Below are 22,737 nucleotides of genomic sequence, written 5' to 3'. Positions count from 1 at the left end.
TATAAGCATGTACATGCTTCTCAAAGGCATTTGGAGCTGTCTCCTGGAGGTTGTCCTTGTCAACGACATTCAAATTTTTCAGCGCAGCAAATTGAATTTTATTTCGATTTCTTTCGAAGCTGCTTGCTACTTGGGGGGGCGGCTTGCTTTTGATTTTCAAATTGCCTTTTGCTAGGCGCTGTATATCGCAGGCACATCTATGTATATGTATGTGTGGGTGTATACGTGTTTTCGTATGTTTAGTGCTTGGTGTTTGTCTACTGGCGCACAGCTACAAATTGAATTTTCAATGCTGCTAAATAATTTCATTTTTATTTTTCGCCTGATTTTCGGGTTTCAATGCGTACTGATTGTATGCTCCGGCAGGCAGGCAGCCGCCTGCCAGCCATAGCCAGCCCAGCGCTTTATACACAATTTCCATTTGTAGTTGTTTAAAAATTCACTGCATATATTTAATGTCAATTGTGCAATAAAAAATAGAAATAAAAACAAGAGTGCCAAGCGGGAAAAATGGCCGACTAGCAGTTACTCTGTACACTGCTTTTCGACTGCACAAATCTCTTATACTCTACTTTAATGGATACAGAGTGTTGAATAAAAGTCTATTCAGGATATTCGGCAGTTTTTTTCCCTTCACTGAATAAGAAATCAAAATGCCTTTACAGTTGCCAGCTGCGATTTATAAGTAATAATAAATGCCTACTCACCAACTGTGTTTCTTTGTCACTATTTTCAGGCTTTCTCCTGGAGGGAGTCACGCCAACAGCACCACCGGATGTTCCGCCACGTAATCCGACAATGAGTCGCATGAATAATGCTCGTTTAATTGCCGGCGCTGTTGCTAACAATCCCAATGATCTGGGCGTTGACTTTGAGCCATCGTGTTTGGTGCGGACGCCATCGGGCAACGTTTACATTCCTAGTGGAAATCTAAGTGAGTATTGTTTTTAGGATGCTACACTCTCCCAAATCTATGTATATATGTATAGAGTATTTGGGCCATATTCAACCCACACCGTGACAGTCATATGCAAATCGCCTGCCGTCCCCCTCTGCAAAAGCCACTTGACTCGCTTAAATGTTTAGCGCGCAACGTGCACGAAAAAATTCCATTTTCCATATTGCCATAAAAATGCAAAACATGAAAACTAAAAAATCAAAAAAAAATAAGAACTGAAAGCGCAAAAATAGGCAGAGGCCAACAGCATTTTGCAAAATTTGCAGGCCTTTTGTTTTGCGCCATGCGCCTAAAATGCCGCAATACATTTGCCATTTATTGTTTTTCCGACAATCTTTTTTCTCAATGTTCGTTCGGTGTGTGTTGGTTTGTTTGTTTGAAAGCGAGTGCTTGTGTGTGTGAGTGTGTGCATATCCGCAAGCAGACTTTAGGGATAAAAACATTCGAAAGTGGAGTGAAAATAGTCGACAATAACAACAGCAACAACAAGTGCCCAGCACTAAACAAACCGACAGAAAAAAGAGATGCCAAACGGCTGCAGGGGCCTACGAAAATACAAAAATAAAACCAAAATTCTAGCAAATAAATGCGACTGCCTTTTTGGCGCACATTTATATGCACATATCAGGCTAAAGGGAGGTATTCGAAGGAGTGTGTGAGATGGCGGCGACGGGGCCAGAAATAAAGTGCCTTAAACTGCGCTGCATTTAACTGTCGGCGATGCGGCAGCAGCCATTTAGGCGAGGGTTTTGATAATGGTTAGACATTGTCGAAAATAAGTGATAATAAATTGTGATAAGGACGCCGACAGAGAGAAAGAGAGAGAGAGAAAAAGTGGGAGAGAGAGAGAGAGATTGTGTCGTGTACCAAATTCCTTTGACGAAATTCAGGAATTGTTCAAGCGAAATGCAGGCACTCGCAATTTCTGTTGCATACATTTGTGCGCGCTGCTAGAAATACGAGCAGAAGTAACAAGGAAGACACGAAAACAAACAACAAAAGCATAACAAAACGCAGCACCATACCCCATTTGCCTGCTCTGTGTGCGTGTGTGTGTGTGTGCTGATGTGTATGTTACGCATTTGTAAAGCATACTTTCTGGCTGTTGGGCAGTTTGCTTACGCGTGCGTGTGTTTGTGTATTTGTTTAATGCCGCCTTTTGTTTACTTTTTCACATTGTGCGAATACACATGAACAATTCTTGTTGTTGCTCTCTCCACACATACATACATATATCGTATATGTGCCAAGTTTTATCTAGATTTCGCTGCGTGCCATAAAATGTTCCTTCTTTCGTTCGTTTTGTTTTATTTTGTTTTATTTTTTCCTATTTTTTTTGTAAGCCAAAGAATATTTCACTCTGTCTCAGCTGTTTGTATAGGTTCCTGAGGAACTCAGTATAAACTGTATACGTAATTGTAATGCAAAACTTAAACCAGGCGCTGAAATTGGTTAAAGCTTTAAAGAAAAAAAGGAATGCAAAGTTTTCATCCGCATTGCGCACTTTGCATTTGCATTTCAGCCCAAACTAACCCAGCCGATGAGGCTTAAGGCTACACGCATGAATGGCATTAATATTGAATAGACCGAAACGCCGTATCTATTTTGCATATCATTTTTCGAGCCTTGTTTCTGTCTAAAGTGCAATTAAATGACAATTTATGAAATTCTATTTGCATTTATGCATAAATTTATGAGCAGCCGAAAACTGAGCCTGCAACTGCATTCGGCGCCAAGTGTGCAGCTCGAATAGCCATCTTCGTGAGGCACATATTGATTAAATTCTGTCCAATTGAGACTTCTTGCACACACATACATGTATACATACAATCATACACGGCCAGCTGCAATCGTATGTATTGCCTTCTGTTTGCTTTGCCGGGCTTTTAAGCCTACTCTATCGGAGTGTCCTTCGACTGGGTGCAGCGGGATATTTTCATTTCAGCGACGATTTTTATGTAAAAATATTATTTGTTGACTTTTGGCACCCGGTCGGAGAAAGGATCCCAGGCACAGAGCAGAAGTTGAATCTGGATTCGATGGCTGTGCCGAAAAATTGAGGCTGGGTAGGCTAAATGAACGCCGCTACAATATTTATGCCTCACTGTATGTGTATGGAAAAATAAACACGAAAAAGTGCTCTAATCAAGCGTGTCCGACTAAGAGATACCACGTACCCGGCTGCACGACATCCATATTCTTGAACTTTTTATAAGGTTAGGAATATTTGTTCCAACTTGTCTCAGAGAATTACTTTGAATCCGATTAAGTCACCTAGAAGTAAAGGATTTAGTTATTCTGTTTTTAATATACGAGAATCAAAACTTCAATCTTGAAGTTCCCAGCTCTGATGCTTCCTGAGATCGATGTGTTTACAAAAACAAATCGACAAGCGGACATTGATTGATCCATCTGAAAATATTTTGTTCTGCCTTCTACCAGATTATACCCTGTTTTTCCCAATTGAAATGAATAAAGGGTATACAAATAAAATTCCCAGGAAAAAGTTTGTCCATATTATGCTTTAGTTTACAATTTTTGCCGGGCTTCCAGCTGCTTTTATTTGATTTCTCTCTTTTATTTATTTGGTCGAACATGAAAAAATGCTTATGCGCCATTTGCAAATGTAAAAAAAGGGTATTCTGCACAATTGGTACGACACACACACACACAGACCAGAAACACACACAAGAGAGGTATCATAAAGCGAAATAAAACTTTGGACAAGAGTTAAAAAATATATTTGCCTCAATATATGTAATGCATATGTATATATACATATATATATACATGAATAGCAATGTGTTTGTATGAAAGTAAAGTTGCATAAATTGCTGCAGCGCACGGGAGAGTTTTGTGAAAAAAAACACACACAGAGAACAGAAGAGCACTCACACAAAAGTCGACATATTGATAGGCTGACAGTGCCCCGATGCCCCCTACGCTGTGATTTGGCGCGCCCATTCCCAAATGTGTTTCGTACTCATGTGCATGCCAAGTGGGGTCACCCGAGCCGCTTAAAGCTTTAACTTTGGCATTGGCCGGCAAATATATATATAAGAATATTCTACTACTTTTGCATTGGCAGGGAAATATGGTATATATATATATATTTAAGATATTCCATTACGGTACTTATTGGGACTTAAGTTTCACCTATTTAAAATTTTTTTAAAGTGATACAATTTATATAGGAGTAGCTGGCTGAGGGTATTATAAGTTTGTCCTGAAATGTGTAACGCTTAAAAGGAGACATCTCCGACCCCATAATGTATATATATTCTAGTTCAGCATCAACAGCCGAGTTGATATAAACATGTCCGTCCATCTATTCTTATCTTCTTAAATCTTTGCATCTGTCATTCTGTTGCAGGCAGTTCCGAACCTCCAGATCGGATTTCTTCCAGATATAGCTGCAATACTAATACTAAATAAGATCTTGCATGAAAAACTTTACATTTTTCATGATATTTTAAGTTTGATGATGCTCCTCATATTTGCTGATCAAATTTCCTTCAAATATTCTATGTTCCGGTTAAGGTTAGGCTTATCGGCATTTAAGAACGCTTCATGCTAAATATAAAATAATTGAATTCTGTGCTTAAACCGATTCGGCTCGAAACTTGCAGCCAATTTAAGGTACACTTTTGGGTGCATGCTTTTAATATTGCAGCAAGTAAATATCCTCTATGCACACGGTAAGAGCCAGAACCCTTGCGGAATTCAAAGGACTGAAGAAATTCCTGCATACACAGACATTGCACTTGAAAATTAATGGCAACTTGACGTTGATTATGCAAATGTTAGGGGTTCCCTTTTCCCACAAAGCATCTACTTATTGCCGTTTTTTACTGCGCCAGGTTCCCTGCTTCGTTTTCATTATAATAACAGCCCATTGCGGCATTTTGATGCAGTAAATGCTCTTTGCCCCCTTTCTCTCTCTGTCTGTAGGTCTGTCTGTCTTTCCGTCTGTCTGTTTCTGTCTCTCATTTACTGTTGCTTTAATTTTTTATCGTTTCGAGGTTAGTTTGCAAAACTTTAGCTGTCATTGACCGGCCTGGACAGAGACCCAGCGAGCGGAGCGGCAGAGGCGACCAAAGGCCAGACACCGACGACTAGTCGGGCTGCCTACGCCCTATGCCCTGGCACGCCCCTTTGTCTAGTGGCTGGCCAAGCGGCCATCCGGTTGTGTGTCCTTCAACTAACTTCCAGCCGATTCTATAGTGCACAAGTAGTCTAGTCATGTTTAGTCCTTTGCGGTCCTCCTGGCCGTCCACTGTCTATTGGCATTGGCTCGTCGTTATTGCTTTCGACTGGTTTGGTTTATCGTCGCTGGCAGCCATGGAAATGCTCGTAAATTTTGAGTACTCACCCACCGCCTGCCCGGTGGGTGAATGCTTTAAATTTGTATAAATACGACGAGTGGTGCTAGCACGTTTTGGTTTTTGTACTGCCGCTTCCACTGCTGCTGCTGCTGCTGCTGCTACTAAATTCATTCATAATGGGTTTTTCACTGCACTCACAGCCCAGTAGAGTCCAGCCCCAGTCGCCCCTCTTTACACCACAATGCTGCAATGGTGTATATAAATTTTGCGTTTTTACGCAAACTGAAATTTATTATGGCGCAGCGTTGTAATTTATAAATTTTATGCCTTCTAAGTGCTGCTTCCAGAGCCTCGTACTCCCTTCTCGTCTAGCTTTTATTATCAAACTGCAGCTACAGCAATGAATAAATATCTGAATACTTCTTTGCGTTATGCACTTGCCCAGTTGCATGTCACGCACAATTTTTAATTTTTTTTAGTGGTAAAACTCTGCAAAAGCCAAGCCAAGCCATGCTTTCTTCAAGCCACCCCAAACGATCTTTGTCAATGTAAATGAATATAACAGACAACGTAACCCATCTCAGACCCCACATATTCTAGATGAGAATCAATGGCCAAGTGCATCTGGCTTGCTCCTTGTTATGATTCTAATGTGAAATGGCCTTTTCGAAAAAAAATAAATCTGATACAAATTCGTATTTTCTAAAATTTATAAAAGTCTGATAAGTTAAAATTGTTTTCTTAAAAGCAAATGTTTCTAGAATATGGAAAATTAAAAAAAAATGTCGAAAAACATTTTTCTAAGAGATTGAAAACATAATAAAAAATGTCTAAAGAGTAGAAATTGTTTTCTAAAAAGCAGAATATCTCAAGTATAGAAAAAACTTCAAAGTTGAAGTTGTTTTCTAAAAATAGAAAAGTATCAGCTTTGTCATAAATATATAGAACATTTTTCTGCTTTTAAGAAAACTATTATTATTTTTCTAAAAACTACAAATTGTTTTGCAAACTGTTTTCTTGAAAATAATTTTTTTTTTATTATTAAGTTTTGCTTTATTTTAATTTTTCTGTTATTTGAAAATAAAGATTTCGATTTCGTACTATTTGAATTCCTAATGTAATGTTTGTGATAGCCGTTCGTACTTTGCTACAGGGAAATTTCGGGTTGAGCATGCTCGACTGCAATACTCTTACATATTTCAACCTGTCCTGGCGCAACAAATTGCCTTCTGGTTGGTGTTTTTATGCTCGCTGCTGCCGCTACTGCTCCACTTAACTTTAGCTACTGCTTCGTCCGCGGATAAAGTGCTAGGTGTATGTATGCGTGTGTGTGTGTTTGAGCGTGTGTGGATATACGTAAATGCATTGGCCGTTTTATGCATGTATCGGTATGTGGTAAATTTGTTACTTTTGTAGCTGCTGTTGTGGTAGTTGTTGCTGTTGCTGTTGCTGGTGTTGTTGTCCTGGCAATAACCATTTGGCAACTAGAAATTGGCATTTTATGTTCGCCTGTCTCCCTATCCGGTGTGTATCTTTTGATTTTTGAGTGCAGATTGCACAGGATTTATTGGTATTGAGTGCGGTTGGTGTCATGTGCGGAACGGGAAGACTCAATGCATATGCATATGCATATGCATATGCATATATGGATTGCGGCATTGGCGGGGAAATAAATATAGCAGCTGGCGCAGCGGGGCATTGCTAACTGCTGCTAAAACAAAGTGCTTGCTCTCATCCACGCACCGAACAACTTCTCGCATTTGGGCCTGGCCAACGTTATACAGCATACTCGAACAGTTCAGCATTCCGTAGGCACTTAAGCATCTTTAGTCAAAATACCACCTGGCTGAAATGTACTGCATTAGCAGACGGCTTCATTAGAGCGGGACCAAGTTTCGCAATTTCTTAAGGCATACTTTTAGGTGGCGCATATGAAATAGCTGCTACCTTTCACTGCAAGCAGTCTGGCTTTGCTTGGCGTTTACCCTTTTACCCAACCGCGCCGCGAGCTGCGCGCTTTTCACAATGAACCCACCCTGGAAAAGTATGCAACAAACGGAAGCAAAGGCATGCTGAAAACATTAGCAAAACAATTTTTGTTGCCGTCATCGTCGCTGCAGTTGTGGCATTTTTATGCTTCATAATTATGCGGACTGGCATTTCATCATCATTTCAGCATTACCACGAGCCTCAGCGGACGTGGGCGTGGCTGCTGCTATCTGCGTGCATAATTTATATGCTTTTAATGATTTCACTTTGGCTCTGCAAACAATTTTTAATGATTGCGTATGGCAACATAATGCATTCTATATATCATATGTTGGCTTGTTGTTTAAGTCGTCGCGTCTATGTAATTAAAATTGCAATGCACACACCGAAAGGCACACACACACACACACATACACACACTGGAGGCACACACTGGTGGCACCCACAGCCGCACGAATGATGTGGCTGAAGCTTTTGTTGCCCCAAGCCTCCCCACATATAAATATGTTAATTAAAATAATGTTACCCTAGCGTTGGCGACAAAGAAAAAAGCCAAGCAAATGCCTTAGAATAGCTGCACACACACACACACCCACACACACACACACACACGCACAGTGGAGTCCCCTGCAGGCGAGCTTTGTCACCATTTTGCGTTTACACGCCACGCTCAACGCCTTTCAAAGGGCAACATTGCCAGCCAGCCTCATTACACGTTACGAATACGCAGCGTGGCTGGCAGAAGGAGCGCAACAACAGCGAAACCCAAGCAGAATGTAAACAAGCGCAAGTATGATGACTTCCGTTCTGGGAAATGCGGACAGGCAGCCTGCCGCCCCGCCTCTCCCTAGCTGGGCGGACATCTTTTGTGCTTTCTCTGATGTGACTCCCGCATTGAAAAAAAAAAATAAAATAAAAACTCAAACTGACGACGTGAAAAATACATTTAGCCCATGACTACGAGCAGAAGGGCTTGCCAAGCCGGCACCACATAATTATGAACTTGAAAATTTGCTTGGGAAGCCGCCACTCGGGCCCGGACTACTACGGTAGTCGCTACCCAAGCAGATTGCATAATTATTTAAATGAAAAAAAAAAGAAAATAATAATAATGAAAACCCCGCTGCATTTCCCCTATGAAGACTTTCTCCAACTTGAGACATGTCGAGTGGGTCATTTGTTTTGTTGCACTACCGCAAGCCTTTTTGCCGCTGACTCTAAGCATGTAGACAGTGAACGAATTCATATATATTTCTAATGCATATCTTAGCAAATAACCGACTTATCATTATAATTAGAAATCTTTCCTAGTTTCTTTCTTTAAGGCTTAAAGAGTTATTTGAAAAAGTCATCCAACTACAGTACTTTCATCTGCCTTGTGCTCAACGCTTTTGCCATTGCCCGAGGTCATTGCAATTTTGTGCTGCGACACGAAAGTGTCTAGCAAACAAACACCCACCCACCCGCATCCCGGCGCACACACACACGAACACACTAACACACACTCACACACACACACACACACACATGGACATTCACGTGAACACGTGAAACACGCTCAGAACGTCAACGTTGCTCTTCTCGACATTTTCTCGTCGTCGTATATGAAAATTCATTTCAATTAGTGAAATGGTTTTGGGATTTGTATAGCAAACCCACCAACGAGTGCAGCACAGGCAAAAGATAGCCCCTACGGTCGTCGCGTGTGCAGCGCTTGTTGCAACTTTATTTACCTTTACGTGCCGCATAAATTGTAAATAGAGATATAAATGGGTGTGTGCAATATGCGAAGGGTTGTGTGTATCTTGAGCACATTATGAGCTGAGCCTGATTCCAAGTTATGTGCTTCAAGGAACGCGATAAAGTTTTGAGTGCTCCGCCGTAAGGTAAGGGAATAAGATTCGTTCGTGCCTGCGGAGGCCATTGAACTGCGACTTAAAGCTAGCGAATGTATTCCCTTGCCTTTAACATTAATCGGCTTGGCAACACCGGACGAAGTGCTCATTTCAAACTTTCCGGTGTGCCAACTGCTTGGCAGGCTCACTCATCTACAGATTTATCTGGTCCCAGCTTTCAAATGTATCTAAACAGCGCAGTTTCGCTTAAGTTGCTCCCTCGACGACACTTTTTATCAGCGACAAGGAAACAAGCGGGTCCAACAACGTGAGCAACATCAGCCAAATTTATGCAACTAGCAAAATGTTTATTTTTCCCTTATTTTTGTTTTTTTGTTTGTCCTCCCTGCTCGTTTTTATCGCTCTGAACGTTTGCTGCAACAACAGAGGACCAGCAGCAGTTTTTGTTTAGCAAAAAACTCCGCTTCAAGCGAAAGTATAGCACAGCTTTTTTCACTCATTCACACGAACCCACACACACATGTGTGTGTGAGGATGTGTGTGCAACCCTAGGGGAAGTTTCCCTTCTCTCTTTATGTAGGCGCTACAAGCTGAGAACGCAAAAAAACGTTTTGAAATGCAAGTGAGAAAAAGCAAAGATGGCTGCGAGAGGTGTTCTCGACATGGTTGCAGTTCAGTGCGCCAACTTTCAATTTTGTGAGGCCTACTCATTAGCATGTGACAGTTTTGCCTAACCCTAAAAATGTTTTAAAGCACACATGAAAATCTTTTACCTCTACCCAAAAGTAAAGGTAGATAATATATCCAAAAGCTTCCAAGTCTGTCTATCCGATTGCTTGTCTATATTGCGGAATGTATTTCTGGAGACTACAATATCTGGCTTTCTAAACGCGAAATAATAATTTTGCCGGACAATCCTAAAAATCTCCATTTACTCTTAGTTTCTCTCATTTAGTTAATATATTTAACAATTATTATTGCTTACTTGCCTTTCTCTCCCTCAATGTAATATTCTGTACTTTTCTCCATTTGCTCACTTATTTCACTCTTATTTCTTTGAAATTTTTTCAATAACTTTCTTTTCTCCCTTTTCATTTCTTCTATTTCCAACTAACTCAATTGTTCTGCTTCCAATTATATATTTTAACTTAATGTAGTTTATTAAGTTTATTTTTAATTTGTTAATTAAGGATTCTTCTCACTCTACTCACGCCTTTTCCTCTTCAAAATTAGCTGTCGGACGGACAAATAAAATATTCTTTTATTTGATTTGAAATGCATTAAATACTTTGCTTGGCTTTCGTTTTGTCGACCATTCATAAATAAAATAGCGTAGTTGAGAAAGTAATTTTTGCATATTTAATTTTTCATTTGCAAGAAATTATTTCCAAGAATCAAATTAAGTGTGTGTGTGGGTGTGTTGCACCCGCGTACAGGGTATCTGCAAGTGGATCAGCTTCACTCTTGCAGGCTTATCGTATGCAGAGTTCTTCTGTAGCTACTTTGTGGCTCCGCGTTTCTCACTCCAAAGTAGCAGCCATTTTGCAAGTTTGCTTGACAAGTGTGACAAGTTTTAAAGCCCATAACTAACAAACAAAGCAGCGCAGAAGAGAACTCACAGAGGCAAGCTATCTCGCTACCTTGCAGCCAGAGCCAGAGCCTGGGCAAGGGTAGATGGGGTAGATGCTCGGAGCTGTCTCTCTGCTGCCTAACTTCAAATGCTGTGGTTGAGCCTAGGCACATTACATATGTACATCGCACTAGCAACATAGCCGACAGGGCAATAATACTACATTTTGCACCCAACGGCTGCCTGGTCTCGCATTTTTGGTGAGGGGGGACTGTCAGAAGTCCCCACAGACTTTCACATGACTCGTTAAACTTTTTGCCATTGTAATAGTTCTGCTTGGTTGGCTTCTTCCCCACGGCCCGCCCACAATCCTTTTCGCAGCTGATTGCATGTGTGCTTGTGTGCGTGTGTGTATGCGTGTGTGTATGCGTGTGTGTGTGCGTGTGCGTGTCTAGGTGTAGATGTTTTACATGCTTTCCGCTCTTTGCTTTCGGGGCTCGGTTCTCGGTTCATACCACTCGGTTATGCGCATAATTTATAGAGTACGACAATATGTTGCCGTCTGCTTGGGTGGACGCAACTTTTGCTCTCTCGTTTAAGAAAGTCAAATTTTTCTTTGTCTGTGCGGGTGCGTTTACCAGTTGTTGGGGTTCAAAGAGCAGTCCAAAGCCAAGGACATTAACACTCTCTCTCTCTCCTCAGGCACGTCGAGCACAAATATCATTATTAATGCTGTTTTGGCAAATTATCTAATGCGCCAGCTGTCAACTGCAGAGGCTCACACAAGCAGCCGCAAATCGCAGAAGCTGATTGATAAATGATATTTACCTTTTGGTGCGCCCAATTGAATGCAACGCTAACGAGCCAGCCAGCCAGCCAAGCAGGCAGCCAGGCTTTGAGCATTACGCATTCTGGGCGAGCTCAGATAATCACAAATGACGTCGTGACAGCAATTACCAGCATTAGTTTAAGGTCAAGCGGCAACAGCATGCAATTAGTTAGTTGCCGTAATTCTAGTTGGCCAGCAGCTGCCAACATGCCTGCATTATGTAAGCCAAATTGGATAAAGTTTCCCAAACAGCTTCTATAGACAACTGACTGACGCGAAGCTGAACGTGTGCTGTCTTTTGACTTAGAGAACAGATAACAGCCTTTGGTTACGCTTATATTTTGTCAAGATAAGAATGTCATTATTTAAATGTCCCACCAAATTCCATAAACGGAAAATCTCTCCCATCATGTCCAACTCATTGGGCACACAACAACTTTCAATCAGTTACAAAATTTGAGGAGATCTGTTGAACTGTAGAGAAAAAGTAAGCAATAGTAGGCCTTTTTTAATATATTTTAAACATAATTTGACAAGAGATCCACAACTTCATAATCTGAGCAGCTTAAACTAGTTTTTCACACAGTTACAGTCAGAAACAAATTTCGGCAATAAGACAACGACTTTAAGGGTTGTGCTAGAATGTGTCTCAGTCTTTGTGTTGGTCATCAGCTTAGTCTGTCAAACAGTCTACCCTCTTTAAACTTGAAATCAATGCTTGGATTTGAAAGTGATAGAAGAGGGGAGGAGTCAGTAAGTCATTGGCAAAAGCAGCGACAAATAAGGAAACTCCACTCATAATACTAGGATCAATATTTTAAAGCAACGCTGCAATTGATACCTTATATAGAGCAGGGAAATTTTGGTACAAACAACAGCGAATTAAAAGCAAATAGATAATTCCAGTATAAAAAACAACTTGAATCCATTTTAGGTGCGTTTAAATTTGTTACAAAATTTTAGTTTTAATTTACTGGACCCAAAATACCCTCTTTTGTCGGTCAAATGCGTTGAAACAATTCTATTTTTAACGATTTTGTTCCCATAGACAAAACACGTCGGCCCTTCCCTTACCCCGGTCTGTTCTGGCATTTTTGTTTAGCATTCTCTCGGGTGGATTCAAAAACATGGCAAACAAAGGGCTCACTGGCAATGGGTAGTAATCAGATGTGCGCGTCCGACAAATATGTTAAGCGATGTATTATAAATATTTAAAATAGTTTTCAACCCCCTTTTTTTTCTAGCGCAATGTGCTTATAGTTTCAACTAAATTCACAAACATTCATTAGTTGTTTTTTATTCATTTATTTTTTGCCATAATTTTATAAGCTTAAAATATTGTAAATTCGACAGTTGTTTTTTGTGTGCGTATAATTTAGTTTAAATTATTTTAACTTACAAAATTTTGCCATATTTTTTGTGCTGTTGTTGTTGTTGTTGTAATTGGCATATTGAAATAGATTTAAATTATTTAATATTTTATCTGTAATTTATTAGCTAGCTGCGTGGCCAGCTATTACCTATTCTCGAAGCTAGCCTTTAAACGCATTTTACTAAATTTCAAGTGAATTTCCATTCTTACCCCAATTCCATTTCTTCATCTAACTCATGCCTAGAGGTTGGCAATTTGTTTTTATTTCTCATTGTTGCTCTATGTTCAAAGTTGCGCAACATCAGTTGCTACTCACATTAATTCTTAAAAAGCAAACCACGCCCACACACAAACACACACTATGCACATATTTGTGCGGTCAAAATGATAGCCAATAAACTTTTGACCTCATATTGTCAATAATGTCAAGCAACAAGGGAAGGGCAAGGGGCTGGCCAGGAGAACAACCAACAAAATATTTGTACAGTCAACCTGCATGACTGGGCCAATTCGCAGCAGGTCCTGCATACGACAGTTTTGACTAGGTAGGCTCTAAAATAGTAAAAATGTGTCGGGTGGGTGGGATCGACTACAAAATACCCTCTTCACAGTTTAATAACAACCAGAAATAGTCCAAGAAATAACTTCTTGATAGCTATAAGACTGCGACCTTAACAATTATCAAGATTTAAGACAAAAGGGACGGATCTGGGCGCAGCTGCAATAAATTTTTTCCGGTTTAATGATTGGGCATGGCTTTATCTAACTCGAGTATACACCAAATGTCAATAGCTTGGATTGTGGCGAAGCATTATACTCACATGGGCAGATGAACATTCCACACAAAACTCAATATTCGTGTTTGTTTTTGTGAACAGAGTATAAATAGAAATGCCGCCCTCAGTTGTTGTTCAGTTGTTGTTGCCTGCCAAAGCAAGGATTATAAATTATAACAGGCTCGCACGGTTAGTTATGTTGTGCCAATGGTGGCTGATTCCGTGGCTGTGGCTCCTATCCGCAAACATGTATGGCATAAATGTGGCCTGAATATATTTATATATAAATATGTATATGCATGCATATATGTGGTGTGTGCAGAGCAGGACATATATCATTGATGAATGCAAGCGCGCTTAGTTGAGTGGAAAAAGGCTGTCGGATGCGAATACAACCACAAAAAACTATATAGCCTGCCAGTGGGCGGCCAGCTTAAAGCTGCTGCAGAGTTGAAATCCGAGCAAAACGCCCTTGAAGCTTTTGATTTATTTGCTGTAAGGCAATCATTAATTTGTTTGGAAAAAAAAAAAGAAAACCAAGCTTAGCATACAGTTTCAGCTGCTGTCAGCTTTAGGGGACACAAACAACCACCAAAATGGAGCCGATGTGTGGCAAAGGCAGAAACGAAATTTAAATAAAACGAAACCAACAAAGTAATCTGACACATGCGCTGCCAAATGATGGCCTTAACGCTGCTCTCGCTCGCTCACTCTCTCCGCCTTGCCACTAGCCGCTTGATGCTTTCCCCAACCAGCTTTGGAGTCAGCGAGAGCTCCACAAGGCAAGGCAAGGCAAGCCAAGCCTGCGGAACACTAATCCCATGTGCAGTGTCTTCCATGTACATAAAACTGAAAGTCACTTTATTTTATCACAGGGAGCCCAAAAGCTGACACTTATTAAGGACAAAGAATTGCCTAAAACGGAAAATTTCCAATGAAAATTGGATGAGCTTAAATCGAATTAAGCTGTGTTATTCCGCGCGTAAATATAAAAAGGAATAAAAGTTAAAAAAAAAAAACATTTATTTACTATGTTGATAAGCGCCTAGGATATTTCGGCGGCTTCCCCACAACTATCTCGAATTTTAGTCGATCAGCTTTATCATCTACATCTCCATTGTGCTGCAGCTGCCTGATCTCTCCGGTAGAACCATTTTCTTTGCAGCTAATTTCTGTCATCTCCATTTTTATATCTTTCTGGCAATCATCCTCTAGGGAATCGGACATTGAGGAATCGCTTATCCAATCTTCGACATTCGTACATTTGGCCTTATGCTCATAAACAATATCTGCTTGCTCAAAAGGCGGAGGTTCTGCCGTTTCCTGGCGTTCCTGTACTCCCGGCTCTTTGTTGCTTTTCTAAATATAAAATGTCCGTGCTAGTATTTGTCATATGGTTGGATGCACTGTGCTAACTTACCGTTCTGCAGAAATATTTGTAGACAAAAGTCAATAGGACCAGTAGCAAGAGTGAGAGGCATATATAGCACGCTCTCACGCTCCGTTCGTCCGGATCTGGTAAAGTTACCTCATATGTTACCTCAAGCGCTTCGTGACCGAAAGGTGGATAAATGAAGCGTAAAATCTTAAATGTGACATTCGCGATTATTGTGTTCGGGTACGGTTTTGCGATTTCCACAAAGCGCACTGAATCGATCGACATTCTAATTATTAGGGCCATGTTAAAATCAGTTGAAGGCGCCAAATGAAATACTCACTTTGTGATCTCTTGGTCAGAGCGGAGTTTTTTAAATTTGCCAGACTTGTATTATGTATAGACATTTGTTTATTTGTTTCTTAGTTAGTTTGTTTGTTTGCTGTCATCTAATGCGAACGTGTGTATTAAATATGTTACCCCAATGGAGACTCAGTGAACGAATATAGAATATGTGTGTATATAGAATTGCTCGATAATTCATTGCCTGCTTTTGGATCAGACTCCCCTCTGCTTTGCAGTACGGAGACCAAAACCAAAACCAAACCGTCATCAGTCACCAGTCACCAGGCAAACAAAAACAGCTCGCACAGAGTCGCGCCGTCATATACAACAATCGTGCATACATTACGGCGCCATGGCGAAACTTGTAGCTTAGTCGGCGCAGCTAGCTGCCAACTAACTTGGCCGAGTGCGCGTGCTCTCAGCCAGAAACACGTACAAGAAATCATGAAATGTTGCCGCCATCATACCGAAAATTGTACGGTAACGTGCAGGCAATCAAAGCATATGAAGGCAGAGCCTCGTCTACTGCTGTGCTTGCCTCTTTCTCCGTCTCTGTGTCTGTGGCCCGGTCTGTGTCTGCCGCTGCGTCTGCATCTGCGTTCCGCGCTTGGATCTCGCTCCTAGTCACGGCTGCCACGTCTGATTTTTACTACACACGTGTGTGATGTGACGTCAACAGGATGCCGGCAGCACTAGCTGCGGAACTAACCCAAAGTCCTGACAGCAACCGGCTGCTACCTCTCTCTGTCGCCCTCTCTCGCTCTGTCGCCCGTTCTCTCTCTCTCTGTCTCTCCTGCCGAGACATTGAGCAATTCTCTGGCAGCCGTGCCACCAAAATGTGTGGCATAGCTGACGGCCCAGACGTGCCAGCGTTGAGCCTGTTTCTGCCTTTTGCTGTTTAAGTAAGCATGCAAATGTCACATGCAGTCGACTCCAGCATCCAGGAGCTGTCGGGCAGCCGGTACTCTAGTGGGTGAGCAGTCGTCGTGATAAGCAGTCTCAGCTATCAGCGTGCTAGGCCAAATGCCGCTGCCGCATAGCAAAAGAACGTGTATGTGTGTGCGTATCCATAAAAGATGAGCCAGGCTGTTGGTTTCCTGGCAGCCACGACTGTTAGCTCTTAGCTAAGCCAGGTTGGGCTGGGCTGGGCTGGGCTGGGCTGAATTTAGTGATTTCCCCAAGCATGTGGCATACTTTTATACGATTTCGTTGTGGGCATAAGAATTTTGGCTGATGGTTATTGATTTTGCACGCTGTTCAAGTTGCTGCTGCTTGGGGCCAAGGTGAATAGTTTGAGTTATTGCCGGTGGCTGTTTTGTGTCAGCGGCAAGTTCTGGAGAAATTGTTGCATACTTTCTGGTGCTGCAGTTACAAGTCGATTCACATCCCTGGGGCAGCCGTGCTTATCTCATATGTATGCCAGAAATTGGCCCACAATATTGCCCCCAAAGACACGGCCCAGCCGCAAATATGTGATATGACGAGCTCACGCTTTGCTTTTAGAGTGCCTATCAAAAATTCATAGGGCACATCGAGAGGTGTCAATAACTTGGCTACATTACTGACTACAGATTTCCTGGCCAACATCCTGATGCTGCGTCTGCTGGCATTCCCAGCCCAGTCCCAAAAACGTAATTTACAATTACTGCACGCACAGACAATTTATTTTCGAGTTCTAACAAATAAGCTTCACATTTTTGTAGTGGCCTGCAGTAACGCGAGTCACTAGACGAGAGACGGGGGCTGCTGTCTCCCAGGTGTATTGCAAATCAAAAAATCAGGCAACCCGAGGCCAGGCAGGGCAGCACAGGGCAGGACAGGGCAGGGTAGGGCAGGGTAGGGCAAGGCACGGCACAGCACACGCACGCCCAGGCAATCAGTTAAATGTTTGTGGAACTCGCCTTCGTCGAGCAGTCGACTCGAGTCGAGTCTCTGAGGAGCAAAAAGCTAAGCTCTCTATGCGTTTCTCCTTTGTTTCGCTTTTGGATGCCTCTCTGACACGCCTTTCCCACAATTGAGCAAAATTGAGTTTGTTCGCGCAAAAACCACAGAAAAACTAAAGAGCAACAAAATCAAACGGAAATTCTGCGGCCAAACAGGGAGCGACGCTCGATGAAGCGCCAAGTTGAAAAATCGTTTGTCGCAATCTGAGAAATGGAAGCGCAAGGGCCACTGGCAAACCGAAAACCAGAGGAACGAACAGCTCTCGGGGAAGGGCGTCCATCCAGCTCAGCCGCAGACGAAGTGATTTGGCTTTAAAAAAAGAAAAAAAAAACCCTGCCACGTAATGAAACTGACAATTTAACTCGCACTGTGTGTGTTCGTGCTGAAAAATCGTGTTATCGATTTAATGCGTTGCACTATACAAGTACATATATGTATATATATATATATATATATATATATTCGTACATAGATAAATATGTACAGGCGAATAGGGGTATCCACTGTGCCCAGAGTATCAAGGGCAAACGCGCACATTGCCGAAAGGGTTGGCCCTGCTTCTATTTTCCTTTTGCCATTTCCCTTTGCGTTTGCCGTTGCCTTTAGCTCTGGCATTGGCTTTATCGCTGGCTTCTGTCTTTCTGACTGACTGACATTTTCGTGTTGTTTACGAGAATTCTCTTTGGCCGTAGTTTTCCTTTTTTTCGCCTTCTTCCTGCTCTGGCCAGACTTGTTGGCAAAAGCATTTGATTAATTCGCAGCAGTTTTCAATTTGAAATTGCTTTAGTTCCATTTTTTTCTCAAATCCTCTGCGAATATGTGTTTATGTGTTATGTGTGTGTGCCTGTGTGTGCATGTGTGTGTATGTGTGTTGACAGCACTTTAAACTCGCATCTGAACCTTTGGCCAAAACTTGCCACAGGTTCTGAGTAATTGTGTGACTTTGTCTGAAGCTGAGAGCTGCTAGCTGAACCTTGGGTGACTTTTTATGGTATTTTAATGCTTAAATTGGGCATAATGAAGTTGTGAAAGCACATTCTAATACTCACTACATTACAATTCTTCCAACTCTACCTTCTTAGACCTTAAGACACCAAATTATAGATGGCCTGGGTGTCTCCTAGTCGAGCTCACTTGTTTATTGCCTTGTTTGAAATCGCATTGTCCGACTTAATTGCTTTGTACTAATTTTAAAATATTTTTCTTTTCGTTTTAGGTACGTATAATTCACATAATTCACATAAAGTTTGTACGAATGAGTAAGTTTGGGGGAGGATTTAAAATTTAGGACTACGTTTTACTGAACTATGAACTAGGCGAGTGTAAAGCTCGACGTTCAGTACTCTGTTCAAAAAAATGTTATATTTATTTATTTTATCTTTGTATTCCAATATTCACCACCACATTTTTGTCTGTTAACAAACATAGTTTAAACTGAGATTCGACCGACTGAAACATATTTTAAGGATAAAAAAAATAAGGTTAAACTAACGATTGACAGCTAAATTTATATTTAATTGTTGAGTATTACCTTATCAACGTTTCGTTGGAAAAAATTTAGAATGTTAACATTTATTTGACATGACTATGAGAATTGCAACTAGGAAAGTCAGTTGAGCTTAGCAGAAGGATTAAATTATTTGGACAATAAGATATATAAATAATAATAAAGCAGATTCAAGCAAGAAAACCTGCAATGATGATGCAATTTAACGCGCTATTAAACCAAACAAAGGCAAATTGAAAATGCGATGCACACCCACATGAGTAAACACACACACACACACCCACGGACACGGACACAATGCCTAGGCATGCATAATAATTATGACAATCCGACGCATATTTGAGCAAATATAAAGAAAATGCTGATGACAAGGACAAAGGACAGGGTGCATGAAAAATGTGTGGGGATATGGAGAATGTCAGGCGTACCTATAAGTTTAGTTTATCTGGCTGCAAGGCCTGCATGGCGATAGGCACGCTGTCAGTTCATCAGCTCGATCCTCTGACAATCGTCACGATAAATGCCACACACATGTGGCATGCAACAAAACGATTTTATATGCTTATTATGATTACTGACAGTTGTCGGTTGTTGCTGCTGCTGCTGCTGCTACTGTTGCTGCTGGTGATGCTGCTGCTGATGTGCTCTGCTGTGGTGTTGTACATTATTATGATTATTATGAAAATGCAAATGAAGCAAAGTTGCCAGTTGCCATTTGCCAGTTACAGATTCCGTTGCAGACGCAGTTGCAGTTGCTGTTGCCGTTGCAGGCATTCATTATTATTAATATGACAGAGCACAGAGGCTGAGCGGCAGTTAAACATGCAAAATGCTTTAAGCGAATTGCGAACAGAATTCGAAATGAATGAATGTATGAATGAATTGATAAGAGTCTGCCTCGATGAATGAATGTCTGAATTCAATTCAACCAACTGAAGATGTGAAGATGTGCCTGGTAGGTCTCTGGCAGGTCTCCGGTAGGCATTTCTACTTTTTCTCCTCTCGACTCTGTCTGTCACTCGCTTTACGCTGGACGCAATGCAAATAGAGCCAACAATCGACAAGGCATATTGTTTGTCCACGTTCTGGCTTCTGGCTGTTGTTCTTCCTGTTTGGTTGACCATTAACATAATTTCAATTTGCATAAAATGACGTTAAATATTACGTTTTGGACAGCTGCAACTGCAAATGCAACTGCAACTGTTTGACTGACAGTAACCACGCCCGTTTCATAGTCAACCCCATCCGTGAAAATTTGATGGCTAATTGCAGGTGTGAATGTGTCGCACTATGTGCATTGCGTGCTTCATTAGCCACACACAAACACACACTCACACAAACATAGGCACACACAGACACGCGCTCAAACACAGTTGCAGCCATTGTATCCCCTGTGTTGCCCGCTCGCGCATTTTATATTTAATTTAGATTGCATTTTTTATTGCCTAAATAATGCATCGCATTTTCAAATCTAATGCGAACAATTTGCGAAAGTTATATAAAAACGGTTTGGTTATTTTGTGGTCGGTTTGTGTGCATGCCAAAAATTTTATATAATTGTGCGTATGTGTGTGTGTGTGTTTGGCCTTAAAACTAATTGATTGAAGTGTTTACAAACATAATTGCAAAAGTTATGGCATGATTACGGCCTCTCTAAATGGGCATCAACCTAATTAATATGCATAAATGGACGCGTTCTATATAAATCCCAAATCGTCTCCACTTTTGGCCAACGTTCAGCTGTTCATTATTATTTTGAATTTTGGCCAAATGATAACAGCACTTGGGAATGGCAGCTCGTTTGGCAGCCGCCAGTTGCCACTGCAACGATCAGAGTCCTTACTAGAAGCAATTTAATGCATACTTGTGCAATTCATTTATTATGATAGCCAGTTGATTCGCTCAGATTTCTGGGCAAAACTAAAAGCGCTTGGTATGCGTAAATTGAGGGAGCTTTAAAGCGTTTAAGTCTGAGTCGCGAATATCGTGGCATACATACAAACGGGCTCAGGCACCGGCAGAACCATCAACGAAACTTTGAAGTATTTCCAACTCGATTATCATAACCCAACTAAGAATCATAATCAAATTTATCCATTTGACACTAAACTTTCTACAAAGGGCGTAGCTAGGGTTCGCTCCAGCGCCCACAGAATGGGTATGGTAATAGCTGGCGGTGGGAGGGGGTGGGTTTTGAAAAGGAACTTTCTGTTTCTGTTTGTCTAGGGCACCACGGAACAGCATCGTCATCATCAACTGCCGTAGAGTTGCCTTCAAATTGAGTTAGTCAATTAGAAATTTTCGTATAGTTCCTAACATTCAATATGCCATTGAAATGCTGCGCCTCAGAGCATTTAGGGCTCGTTGCGGGCTCTGAGCAATGCAAATTTTGAGGTTGCCAGTTGTCAGCAATTTAGCATGCTTAAGCTGCAGTTTTGAAACTACGCATGAACCTAAGAGCCTGCTACGCTACAAAATGTTTTAGCCACAAAGTAGTCCCATTCCAAATTCATTGCCATAACGGAGTTAGGCCCCAAGCCGCTTTATGGTGTCATGCTTACAACGCTTTCAATGATACAGCAAAACTGTTGGCCCGGTGCTTTTAGCTTTTTATGCAAGTTTTCGGCCAACCCAAAGGCCACACAGTATATATATGTGTGTGTGTGTGTGTGTGTGTGCTGGGTAGAGAGTGCATATGTATTGGCATTCTCTAAAATGTCTGTGCGTAAGCTCATTAAGCTGGCCAAGTTTTGTGCCTTAATTTGGCTTTGCAACTGACTTAGCTGCTTGTTTGCGAATCTCCAACTCGTTTGGCCAATGCGCCAGAATATTGTTGCATTGTCTCTGACAAGAGCACTTGACTGTGCGCAAAAGCCATGCAAATAGGCCATAAATTCATATTTTATTGGCTTGGCTCGGACAAAGACCCGACAGACATCTGCAATGGAATGACTCGTCGACCTATTCCTGCACCACGAAACTCTTGGCCAAATATTCGAAAGCTTCTCACAAACAATTATGTCAACTATAAGCTGCTTTGCTCTTGTGTGTGTGCCCGTGCCCGTGTTCGTGTATGTGTGTGTGTGTGTGTGTGTGTGTTGACAATGAACTTGTGGCATTATATGCATTGCGACATTGCATACTTTAAGGCGCTTGGCTAAAATGCAGTCCACTGACCATCTAACATATACATATATGCGCTTTGAATACATTCAGATACAAATTCAGCACGAGCTGACATTTCAATAGCTGATATGGTAATGCTCTTAGGCAGCCACTTGTACTTCATATTTGCCTTACATTCGGCATCAATTAACAAAAATCAACGAAATCATTTATTAATATCGAGCCGAATGTGCACTTAATGTATATAATATGCATGCACATCATTATACAATACATATACAGAACTTTTCACTTGTTCTACGCATAATTTCCAAATCACTTAATTCACATTTATTTCTATCTATCATTTGCCTCCCAATTTAAATAGCATTTGCCATGTTTAATCTGATTTAAATTCTAATTCTGTTGGATAAATTAAATTTCTCCTGCGCCCTGCCAAAACTCTTCTCAATAATTTGCGGCATAAATTGTCACTGCGTGGAATAATACAAAAAAATGCTGCAACAACTGCATTTATTGTTTTATTTAATAACTTCATAAAAAAAAACGTTGAAATCGGCGGCAACCGGCTGCGTAATACTCTGGACACTGCAATTACCGATTGCTATTAATATTATTTGCTTAACATAACGTTATAATCTATCTTGTAAAAAGCACTGGCTACTATGGCCTGCTGCTAAGATTCAAATCGGGGCCATGGGTGTCTGAGTGGGTGTGGCTGCAACGGCTGAATCTTTAAGGAGCTCATACACCTGGTATAGACTG

General features: G+C 41.2%; 1 protein-coding gene across 5 annotated transcripts in view; it reads left to right on the top strand.

Moving 5' to 3' along the window:
• The window catches only part of Ten-m (teneurin transmembrane protein Ten-m), a 153,290-nt gene that overhangs the window by 91,189 nt on the left and 39,364 nt on the right, over positions 1-22,737 (top strand). For all 5 annotated transcript variants that reach the window (XR_010437009.1, XM_064688985.1, XM_064688984.1 and 2 more), the window contains exon 2: positions 737-934. Coding sequence is in view for 4 of the 5 variants with exons in the window: in XM_064688985.1 (XP_064545055.1) it covers positions 737-934 (198 nt within the window). In the remaining variant the exon portion in view is untranslated. The remainder of the gene's footprint in view (positions 1-736; positions 935-22,737) is intronic.

This window comes from Drosophila montana, unplaced genomic scaffold, assembly GCF_035044405.1.
Source record: "Drosophila montana isolate Dmon_TW-CO22-7 unplaced genomic scaffold, ASM3504440v1 contig_3216_1, whole genome shotgun sequence".
NCBI classification, from domain to species: Eukaryota; Metazoa; Arthropoda; class Insecta; order Diptera; family Drosophilidae; genus Drosophila; species Drosophila montana.
The sequence above is the reverse complement of the archived record's forward strand: the minus strand, read 5'-3'. Positions and strand labels throughout refer to the sequence as shown.